Genomic DNA, 11812 nt, shown 5'->3' with positions numbered 1-11812 from the left:
TGAATGGGCCATAATTCACTCAAATTTCAATTTAGAGGGAAATTTTACTTCTTCTCTATGGCACTTTTTCTCAGTCACTGTGCTATTGCTGGATTTTTTTCTCTTACTCTTTCTCAAGTCTAAAAAGCTAATTTGGAATGGAACAGGGTAATCATACATGTTCACTTTTTATCCTCCTCCCCAATTATCTAAAGTTTAATAAAGCAGATTAGAGTCATGAGGAGATAAGAACTCCACAACGAAAATGCTAATAGAGACAGGCATGAGGCACAAGGAGACCCTGCAACAATCACTCTCAGAACTTCCCGTCAGTGTGTGTGAGGGTATGTGTATCCTGTGTGTTCAAGCCCAGATGCACAAATGCAGGGTTGGGGTTAAGAGCAGAGGATAACATTAGAGGAAAGGGAATGTACCTCTAGATTCTTTAGCAAACATACAGGGGGAAACGCATTCAGACTTACTATAGCTACTCCCATCATGAAGCCAATTACAAAAATCCAACTTACAGAATGCAAGGTTACATTCATAGTAAATCTAGTCAATTACCATGGAATTACAAGTAAGAGTAGTTTGAAGTTTAAAAACTTTGTGCAATCCAGCAGCTTCTGCTTGTGCTAGTTTCTCTTCAGTCATTTTCACCACAAATTTCACAGTTGTATCAGTATGGTATTCTTTATAATCAGAAATTAATGCTGGTGTTTTATCTGTTCCATTTAGCATAGGTTCTAAAACCTGTTCTTTGTATACCTATAAAAGATTTAAAAATAAGTAATTCTTTCATGACACACATTCATGTTCTTATTCTACAAGTCATGTAATCTTTAAAACTTCTCGATTCCAGTGGGGAAAAAGGGGAAACCTCATCTCTATCATCTCCTGCCCAGTCACTATAGTTGACAATACATGGGGATCTCAATGGAGAAAGACGATATACAAGGTACTGACTGGTTCTGATCTAGCTCATACTCAAAAGGCAACAAGAGGCTGAGAGTACAAAGCAGAAGGCAACAACTAGCACTGACCAGGTGACGCGCGTACTTTTAGATCCAATACTGAATGACATGAGTTTATTGACCATATTTATAAGGGTTCAAAACACTATTTGTTATGTACTATTCTAGTCATTGCAACATAAACAAAGATAATAGTCTTTTTAAAAGCTAGCTAAGTCATTCTACATTTAGATAACTTTTAAATTACCATTGGAATATTCCAATGAATGTGTCAAAAGTATATACATGAATGTTTAAACACTACAGACACAGGGCAAACAATCATATTCTCACCAGAAAGGACTGCCTAACACAACTGCCACACACAGCTCACAGGCAGCTCACGTCTTATACCAACCTGTGTCCAAGTTCTAACGGGAAGCTCTGTAATCTCCACTGTGTTTCTATCCACCACAAATATTTCACCACTGACTGCATATTGGTTTTGACCAAGTTCTTGGATTGTTCCTTTAAAGTTTTTGTAGTTTGGAAGCTGTAGAGAAAAATAAAAATACCTAAAGGCCCCGACTTCTCACTTGAGTGCCAGTGCCACCTCTGAATGCCCCTTAGTCGATGACCTATTGCTACCGACAGGTTCACACAACTGAAACTAAATTCCTCTCGTCGGCAATAGGCCCTCTCCAAATAATCACTCAATCTTGAATTCACAGCTTCTGTTAATATACTCAACAGCCCCCCAAATCTCAAAACCTCAGGACCACCTTTCCTGGTCTTCCAAGAATATCGCCTTTTTTTCCCCAGATTACCCCTCCATCCTTCCTTCTCTCCTAGATTAAAGATCCTTCACATCCAAACTCCTCAGACATTAGGTTACAAGCCAAGCTAACCTTCTCGCTTTCTCCAGTGATGTGCCTTCCAGATCACTACTCTTTTTCCACGTTTCTCTTGAATATTTTGGATATTCTCACTTTCACTTGCTCTATCCACCAGGCCTGATGGTTGTTCAGCTCTCCACACCCCATGCATCTATACAAATCTTACTTAGCCTTCTCAGCCTAATGACAAGTGATCTCTCCCTCTTCTAAAATTCCTATGTGCTATCATCACTAAGAAATCAGGCGTACAGCATAGGACACTTCTGCTCACTGAGCAACTGTTAATATCTTCTGTCACGGCAAACTTCATGCCCAGAGGTCTCATCTTGACAACAGATTAACTTTTTGAAGACAGAGATCATGGTTCTTTACCTTACCACCTAGCACAGTATCATATATAGAAGATATATATATATATATATATATATATGAAACAAGTATTGATCAAATACACTGAGACAATAAATACTCTAAATGTATCTGAAATAAAATAAAATGCTATAATCATTAAAAGTAATTTGATACTTCTGTTAGAAATATTTTAAAGTACTTTAAAGTATTTAGGAGAAAAAGGATGTTAAATCATCCCCATAGTCTAATTTTCTTTTAAAATACAAATATGAAATCAAACTTGGAGAGAAATACTTAAAAATATTAACAGTTTGTTTCTATATACAGGGAGTATTTTTTCCTCTTTGCTTATTTATATTTTCTACAATGAGCACTATCATTTTTGTAATACAAATATTATTCTATTTAAGTGTATCATGATAAAGGGAAACTTCTAGATGATTTTAAATCACGTAGAAGAGCGTAAGACACTTTTTTGAGGGTTTTTCTTGGAGGGAGTTTGGGGGAAGAACTGAACATGATGAATGATGTAAGGGCAAAAATGAAAAATATGGGGATTATTAAAATATATACAAGGTGTCTTTAAGCATCCTTAATGACTCTAATATGACTTAGTAGTTTAAGAACAATAACAAAGTTGCATATAACTTTGTCATAAAAACGTTATTCTCTATATAAGTTAGATATTTGAAAGCCTGAACTACAGGGTACTTAAAATTTTTAATAAACAGTTTCTCCCATAAACCTTATATCCAGGCTTTTTCCAAATTCTATCTTTTTTTTTCTCTTTCTTTCTTCCTTCCTTCCTTATTTATTTATTGCTTGCTGCGTTGGGTCTTCGTTGCTGCGTGCAGGCTTTCTCTAGTTGCAGTGAGCAGGGCTACTCTTCGTTGCGGTGCATGGTCTTCTCATCGCGGTGGCTTCTCTTGTTGCGGAGCACGGGCTCTAGGCACACGGGCCTCAGTAGCTGTGGCTCGTGGGCTCTAGAGCTCAGGCTCAGTAGTTGTGGTGCACAGGCTTAGCTGCTCCGTGGCATGTGGGATCTTCCCAGACCAGGGCTCAAACCCGTGTCCCCTGCATTGGCAGGCGGATTCTTAACCACTGTGCCACCAGGGAAGTCCCCCAAATTCTATACCTTTTACAGTAAGCACACAACAAGTTACACACTAATAGGGTCCTTACTGTCTACAATACGTTCTAAAATGAAAATGATTCCATTACTTTTCTAAAATGACTGGCCTTTGTCGTTCACAAATTATCATTTGTTAAAACAACATAAGCAATAAGTTCTACGTAATCACCATGGGATGAGGATCCAAGCCTTCCAGCATCCGTCTGACGTTGTTCACAATCTCCCTAGCATCATAGTTGGGTAGTTTACAAGCCCATCCTGTGCCGATACCCTCAGCACCATTTATTAAAACCATGGGGATTATGGGAATATACCACTCGGGCTCTACGCGTTGATTATCATCATAAAGGAATTTAAGCAGGTTGTCGTCCACAGCAGGGAAAAGCAGTCTTGCCAAAGAGCTAATAAAAGGAAAAAGAAAGACATGGAGCAATATCATGGTTTTAGAAAATAAAACTTCATACATAATTAAAGACTTTACATTTCAAAAAATCTTTTAAAAAGAATGCATTTGTTAAGAATTTTGGTTACACGTGCTTAATTTAAATTTAACAATAAAATTTACCTAACCTTATTAACAAATATATTTCTCTCAGGCACAAAGCCAGAATAAAACAGTCTTGTTTTACTTGTTATTTACTGATTTACCTTCCTAAATTCTTAGTATTGATAAATAACCTTTTAAGGATTTCCTCTTATTCTGACTAAACCACAAAACCCATCTTCAGCCTAAAAAGTAAAGTTGGATCAGAAAAAATCCTTACGTTCATTAGGACTGGTTCCACCAATAATTCATAAAAACTGAGATCAACAAATTTCATTCTATATGTGATCAAATAATTTGGAACATTCACCCTCAATACCCAATCACCTCTCTCCGTAGTTATAATTCTATCACACATTTAGTTAGTTCCAATAAACTTCAAATAGAGCTTTATACCATTATATCAGCAAATGATTACCTTAACATCGTGAAAATGTAACGAGGACTTGCAGCATCTTTGCCCCCGTGAAGCCGAGTTCCAAACTGACCGATGGGCTGAAGCAAGTTAATGTTGTTACTCCCCACAAAGTTCTGAGCCAAGTTCACAATAGTCATCATCAGTGCTTGCTGCAGAACAGAAACAGACAGAATACAAAATTCACATTCCAGATTTTCTAAATGGATTTCCTAATTTTTATTAAAACCCAAACTCTCAACTCTTTTACATTTCCAAAGAACTTATAAAAGAAAAAACACTTTATTATGCTGAATTATCCTTCTACTATCCTCCTTCATGACCATAAGTATAGTTCTCAATTAATTCCAATCTCCATGCTTACTTCTCCATGATGATAAGCAGACATCTCGGCAACAGATCCAGCCAACTGTGCAACTTTTACTTCGCGTTTATCATTCCTCTTGAAACAGGTAAATAAAACTTTTCGTTGGCCTGGTTTAAAGCCTATTTTTAAAAACAACAACCCTCTTTTAAAAATATTGCTCAGGATATAGTTGTAATGTTTCTTTTAGTGACAACGTTTTACATATTCAAGAGAAAAAAAGCAAAGATATAGTTTGCTTCCGAAAAATAAGTAAAATTGTTTACTTGAGATTCTGTAACAAAATGAGTACATACTAACACATTTTATACCATCTCAATCTATTCCAAAGTGAAGAACCAATAGAAAGACACCCTCCGGTCTTAAAAAACTGCTCAGTGGCACCAAATTCCTTTCATAGGAGTTCCCAAACACTCATGTGAGCATTCTTCTTGCTCTAGGCCAATGAGCACAGTAATAAACTTTTCAGTATATGCTAGCTATCCATCATCATCAACGTGGGCCCAGAGCAAGGCAGAAGCAAAAGGATTATAAAATATGGCCACTTTCCTTGAGAATTTTACAATCTAATTGAGGAGGAAAATTAACACAAATAAAATAAGAGGCATACAATTATCGGCATAGACGTTTATAGGCATCTGAGACCAATTTAGACGGCAATTATTAGGGAAGACATCAGAGAACAGATGTAACTTAAAGCTAGAACTACATGGATTAGTAGAACCGTCTGTTACTAGCTGAAATACCAAGGAACATGAAGATCAACTAATTTGCTAAAAGTTATAAAAATCAAAATGCTCTAGATAGAAGACTAAAATCTGCTCTAAGTACTGGGTAGCAGTTTAACTTTTCTGTCAAGTTAAATAAGTTAAAAGCATTAGGTTTTGGGTATTGAGGAGTAAAGGTGTTTTTAAAATTCAGTCTCCAATAAACACTTCAGAACTTATCAAAATCACATTTTACTTTTTATTTTAAAAAGTCTCCAACAACTTGGAGCAAAAGCTTTAAAATTCTGCAAGTTAATTTTCTTAAAAAGTTCAAAAAGGGTTTGAAAGATTCAAATAAACAATATAAAATTTCAGAACTACTAAACATCTTGAGAGCAACTTCAGAATTTTTAAATTTATTATAAGGATGGGTTAAAGTACATGAAATTATAATATACTCAATGACATACAAAAATGAAAAAGATTGTTAAACAAAAGCTACTTACCATCAACAAGAGATGGTATAGACCTTTCATTGTCTGAGTTTGAGAAGAGAATCAATTCCTTGTTGATGAAATCATTGTAAGTCAAATGCTTTGTTGCTGTACCATATAAAAATTGCTAAGAGAAAAGTTATATAGCAATTATGTCATGATTACTGCATGAATTTTAGCCTTTTTCTCTTTCTTCCCCAGATCACCACTCTTTATGACTAACCTCTGGTAAGCCATGTAACCTACGCTGTCTCCGATCTTCCATAAAATTTGTTAACCATTCTTTTCTGTCATCGATCTTCTTCTTACTGAATGCCTGAAAGATTCCAGGTAACAATTTCATACATTAAAAATAAAAAGAATTTCATTATAAAATTAAAATTTATAAAGGCAAATAACTAATTATTAATTTCTGGGAAATTAACTTTTTTCCAATATGCTTTTATCAAAAATACACTTCAACAGTGGTGTCTGAATTAAAGAACTATGAAAGCAGGGCATAATCTGCGGTGATGGGGAATGACACCAAGATTAACTAGGTTGGGCTTAGAATTCTAAAGAGACTTATCACAGAAAACCAAGATTGGAAGAAAAGTATGGCAGAAAGAGGGAATGGATATTAGGAGAGATTTTTTTAAATGAACTTTGTTACCAAGGTAATGGCAGCATCATCTTCAGGACCAGCATATCTAAATAAGATGCGGTGCCTTTCCATATCAGCAAAATATTCCTTGGCTTCCTTAGCTGTACTGGTACCCAACCCTGCACAATTTTAAAAATAAAAGTGGAAACAAGCCAGAGACAGACAAATACTGTATGATCTCACTTATATGTGGAATCTAAAAAAAAAAATCTACGTCAAACTCATAGTAACAGAGCGTAAAACAGTGGTTGCCAGGGGCTGCGGGGAGAGGGAAATGGGGAGGTGTCAGTCAAAGGGTACAGACTTTCAGTTTAAGATGAGTAAGTTCTGCGGAATCTAATGTACAGCATAATGCCTACAGTCAATAATACTATATTGTATACTTGAAAATTGCTAAGAGAGGGACCTCCCTGGTGGCACAGTGGATAAGACTCCGCGCTCCCATTGCAGGGGGCCCAGGTTCCATCCCTGGTCAGGGAGCTAGATCCCATATGCATGCTGCAACTAAGAGTTCACATGCCACAACTAAGAAGCCCATGAGCCACAACTAAAGAGCCCACCTGCTGCAACTAAGGAGCCCACATGTCACAACTAAGGAGCCAGCAAGCCACAACTAAGGAGCCCACGAGTCGCAACCAAGGAGCCCGCGAGTCGCAACTAAGGAGCCCACATGCCATAACTAAGACCCAGTGCAACCAAATTAATTAATTAATTAAAGAAAATTGCTAAGAGAGAAGATCTTAAAATGTTCTCTCCACAAGAAAAAATATATATATGGGGATAATGAGCAATATCCAGAATATGGGAAATTACACAGGACAAACAATCCAACTTTTTGAACAAATAAATTACAAGAAAAAAATATGAAAAGAGAAGTAATGTATTAAGATTAAATAGACTTATCAACCAAAACCAATGTGTGGGCCTTGTTTGGATCCTGATTCAAAAAAAATAAAAAAATAAAAACTATAAAAATGAACATTTTAATACAATCAGGAGAATTTTAACCTGGATTGAATATTTAAGGTTATTAAAGAAAGGTATGATAATGGTATTATGGACAATAAAAAAAATTCTCTTAGAGATACATACTAAAGTAGTATAGATATAATTAATGCTTGGAAGTTATTTCAAACTAATGGGGTGGCAATGACAAGAGTTCAGATGAAACAAGATTGGCTGCAGAATGGTGACTATTTAAGAACACGGGGAAGCCCATTATACCACTCTCTCTATTTACATAAAATTTTCCCTAACAATTTTTTTTTTTTGCAGTACGTGGGCCTCTCACTGTTGTGGCCTCTCCCGTTGCAGAGCACAGGCTCCGGACGCGCAGGCTCAGCGGCCATGGCTCACGGGCCCAGCCGCTCCGCGGCATGTGGGATCTTCCCGGACTGGGGCACGAACCCGTGTCCCCTGCATCGGCAGGCAGACTCTCAACCACTGCGCCACCAGGGAAGCCCCCTAACAATTCTTTAAAACTCAGCCATAGCTGTTTCTAAAAGCTAAAAGAGACAAACTCTCAAAATATTTTACAATGCTCTCATAAAAATAAATTTACGTCAGTAGTAACTTCACAAAATTTAAGTGTTTTAGAATACAAACCTTTGTAGTATTTTATTTTCCAGGCTTTCTGGTTTTCTATATGTTTTTTCCACTCATCAAATTCAGGAATACTATAGAAGGAAAGTTCCTGCTTATTTTTGCTAGCCTTAAATGAATAATTAAAAAAAAAAATTAGATTTTCTGCTACTGTTTAAGACAACAGTATAAAAGTATATTCATGTAAATAGTACCTTTACGATAGGAGTAATGAACTCTTCAAGAAAACCATGCTTCAAAAGTGATGGCCAATTGTGATGGATGAAATTAATAAGCAGGCCTTTTATGTGAGAACCATCTTGATCCTAAATAAATGTTAGTAAAGAGTGCTATAATAACTTATGAAATATAATTACTTACAAAACCAAATATTTAGATGTATGAATGCAGCAATGAGGCAAAATTCCATTCAAATTTTACAACTGTGCTTTACAAAACATTCTTTGGATGATCACCGTAAAGAATTTTTTTCTTAAAATTCAAATAAAGAATATAGCAAAGTGACAGACTAAATCTTTCTGTCATTAAATATGCTACCATTTTTTTAATAGTTTGCCCAGATTTCACTAAAAGAATGATTTAAAGATGGAAATTAATGAAACAGGGTTATAATGCTACTTCACTGGAAGGAGAAATCCATGGAGTACAGGTATTCACAAGTCTTCTCTTAACATAAAAACTGATAAATTTCTGCTTAAAACTATACAGCAGCTGCTCATTGAATATTTTCTCTCAAAATCCTTTCAATTAGAGGATGTAAGAGACAAGCAGTTGGATGCATGTGGAATTCTTCCTTTTCAATTTTCTACTTCTTTCCTAATTACTACCATTTCACTATTCAGGTCCTCCACTTTTTTTGTGCATGCCAAATTATGCCATCATATACAAATATTAGCCATTATCCTATTGATTAATCTTTCTTGTAAATTTCACCATTTCCTTCCTGCTTATAGATAGGTGGGCTTCAACCCCATAATACTACAGTGTGTTCTACTCTTCCCATACTTGTTGCATTTAAAAATATTTTTAAAATACCTAACCAAAGAGGTGGTTACCATAAATTAGATAATGTAGAATGTGCTTCACACAAACTGTGCCATTAAACAGTATCTTCCCCCGGATGTAAACACAATCACTTCCGCGTCTACCATCTTGGGACAAATTTCATGAAACAAATATCAAAAGGACATTCTGAAAAAGATATGTTTTAATATGTGGCAACTTTTAAACTAACCTGATCAGTCATAATCATAATCTTCCCATAGCGTAAGGTTTTCAGCGATTCTGCATCATCATAACTTTTCTTGTATTGTAGACCAACTATCTTAATGATATTGTTTATTTCTGCATTCTCCATGATCTGTGCAAACATGAAAAGGATGGAAAGTGTTTTAGAGTGTCTCCAGAGACCAAAGGTGAGTCGCAGGGACGCATAAAGTTCACAGTGCTAGCGAGGCACTCAAGTGCCGCGGGCACGGGCGCAGATACGCACCTGCTTGTGAGAGGCCTCCCGCACGTTGAGGATCTTGCCCCTGAGGGGGAAGACCCCGTACCTGTCCCTCCCAATCACGCCCAGTCCGGACACGGCCAGCGACTTAGCAGAGTCCCCTTCCGTCAGTATCAGCGTGCACTCCAGGGAGTGCCTGCCACCTGGGGGCAGAGGACACACATTCCAAAGTTCTCGAGTCCGCCCATGACAGCGCGGAGCCGAGAGACTGATGATCGCAGTGACCACGGAGCGCTGTAAGAGCATCTTACACCATGCTCAGGGTAACTTAAAAATTAAGTGCATTCTATGGAACTCCGGCCCCCCGAAAATTAGTAATCTGTGGTACATATGGCAATTTTAGTGAAGTAAAACCATACTCTGAACTTAGAACCCTATGCTCTATATGTGGAAAGTTAAAACAGTCTCTAACTGAATAAACACAAACTTAAAATCTAAAAAAAAAATCTGAACCTTACCAGCATCATTAGCATCGTCCAGTTTGGGAATACCTTTGATTTTACTGTACTTTACTGATGAACACTTCTTGTTCAGCTGCGTCTGAGCCTTAAATTTCACCCAGTTCAGGATACTTTCCACAATGCCACAGTTAGAGGCCTAAAAATCAAAGAGTAATAATATACAAGCAAGCCAGAAGTTTATACACTTAGCTAAAATTAGTGTAATACTTGGAATCTGTGCAGTTATAAGGCAAAACAATAGTAGTGATGATAATAATTGTGATATATGCTGGTAAATATTATTCTAACTACAGTAAAAACAACTCAGGCAGCTATTCACAATGACCTATTGTACTGAAATGTAAACACATGAAAAAAAGGTCGACCTTACTTCATATGAAAAAGGTTCTATTACAATAAACTCCATAAGAAATACACATAGCTTTTGTTACAAGTTAGTTTTGTGAAAATTAACACAGTAAAAGCTGATCCACCTTTGAATTTACTACCTGGGAAATTTTAGACACTGACATTTTTGATGTCCCTCAACACAAAAATGTGAATCTTGAATTCCCTATGACAAAGAAATATTAACATGAAGGGAATATTAGGATAAACTCAAGATCTTATGGGAAATTCCCTGGTGGTCCAGTGGTTGGGACTCTGTGCTTCCACTGCAGGGGGCACGGGTTCAATCCCTGGTCGAGGAACTAAGATCCCGCGTGCCTCATGAAGTGGCCAAAAAAACAAAAACAAAACAAAAAAAACCTTATGAATAGTCCTTATTTTTTAAAAGTTTGGTACTAAGGATTTCAACATTACGTATGTGTCATTCTGCAGTGAATTAATGTGTGACAAGATGTCAAACCTCCCCCCAACCTCCCCACAAGAAAAAGTAAAGCGCCTCCAAACAAAGTTGGAGTTATTTATTTTTCATCAACCTGGGTAGTATGATTTTAGGTGTATGAAACAGTTTTCTGGAATGTTTCAGATATAAAAAGAAGTGAACTATGTTGTCAAATCTAAACTTTCTCTGCCAAAAATGAAAATGTGTAAAATCTAAACTCAAATTACAACTGTTAATGAGGGCAGAAATTTGGGCTATCATTAACACTGGGTCATCTGTATTCAGAATTCATTATGCTTAGACCCAACAGTACTATTCTATAGGCCTTTAACTAAAACCTAAAAAACTTTTCTTTTTGTTTGTAAGACCCTACCTTTGAAATTCCAATACCAGAATTTGATAAAAATATTAGTTCTACTGCAATTACATGATACTCCTCCAAAAAACTATTAACTTCCAAAGAGGAGGGGCTGTAATTTATTCATCTTTACATTCCCAGGGCAAACATATTTAAGGGCATTTTAGGTATGATCATTTAATATATGTTTGATGGTCCTGGTGAACAAGAGAACTGAGGCAAATCTTGCTGATACATAAGAGGCTATGAGAAATTATTAGCAGCCACAAGGCTCAGTTATAAATAGAAGATTTATTATTTATTTATACTCTCACCTTGTTTCAGAAAAGCTAAGGCAGCCTAAATAACTATGCACAAAGTAAAATGAAATTTTAAAATATATAGAATATGGTAAATTTTGTTATGCATATGTTACCAAAATTTTTTTTAAAAAACTACATAAAGGTAAAAATCAGTATATGAATTTGAAGTAAGTAGAAAGGATGAAATCAGGAGTCCTATAAGGACCTGTACACTTTTTAGAGGCAAATCTGTCTTTATAAAGGACAATGCGAAGCTAAAAACACAATTAGTTACATGA

At 36.2% G+C, this 11812-nt stretch overlaps 1 protein-coding gene across 3 annotated transcripts in view; it reads right to left on the bottom strand.

Annotated features, from left to right (window-relative positions):
- TOP2B (DNA topoisomerase II beta) overlaps positions 1-11812 on the bottom strand; it is a 66513-nt gene that overhangs the window by 18259 nt on the left and 36442 nt on the right. For all 3 annotated transcript variants that reach the window (XM_027086491.1, XM_027086492.1, XM_027086493.1), the window contains exons 11-23: positions 10046-10184; positions 9573-9730; positions 9315-9440; positions 8275-8385; positions 8084-8189; positions 6488-6597; positions 6059-6151; positions 5848-5962; positions 4635-4756; positions 4274-4422; positions 3481-3712; positions 1351-1485; positions 547-747 (exon numbers count right to left, since the gene is read on the bottom strand). In XM_027086491.1, the coding sequence (XP_026942292.1) occupies positions 547-747; positions 1351-1485; positions 3481-3712; positions 4274-4422; positions 4635-4756; positions 5848-5962; positions 6059-6151; positions 6488-6597; positions 8084-8189; positions 8275-8385; positions 9315-9440; positions 9573-9730; positions 10046-10184 (1797 nt within the window). The remainder of the gene's footprint in view (positions 1-546; positions 748-1350; positions 1486-3480; positions 3713-4273; positions 4423-4634; positions 4757-5847; positions 5963-6058; positions 6152-6487; positions 6598-8083; positions 8190-8274; positions 8386-9314; positions 9441-9572; positions 9731-10045; positions 10185-11812) is intronic.

This window comes from Aethalodelphis obliquidens, unplaced genomic scaffold (assembly GCF_003676395.1).
Source record: "Aethalodelphis obliquidens isolate GAN/ISIS:26980383/991018 unplaced genomic scaffold, ASM367639v1 scaffold56, whole genome shotgun sequence".
Taxonomy (NCBI): Eukaryota; Metazoa; Chordata; class Mammalia; order Artiodactyla; family Delphinidae; genus Aethalodelphis; species Aethalodelphis obliquidens.
The sequence above is the reverse complement of the archived record's forward strand: the minus strand, read 5'-3'. Positions and strand labels throughout refer to the sequence as shown.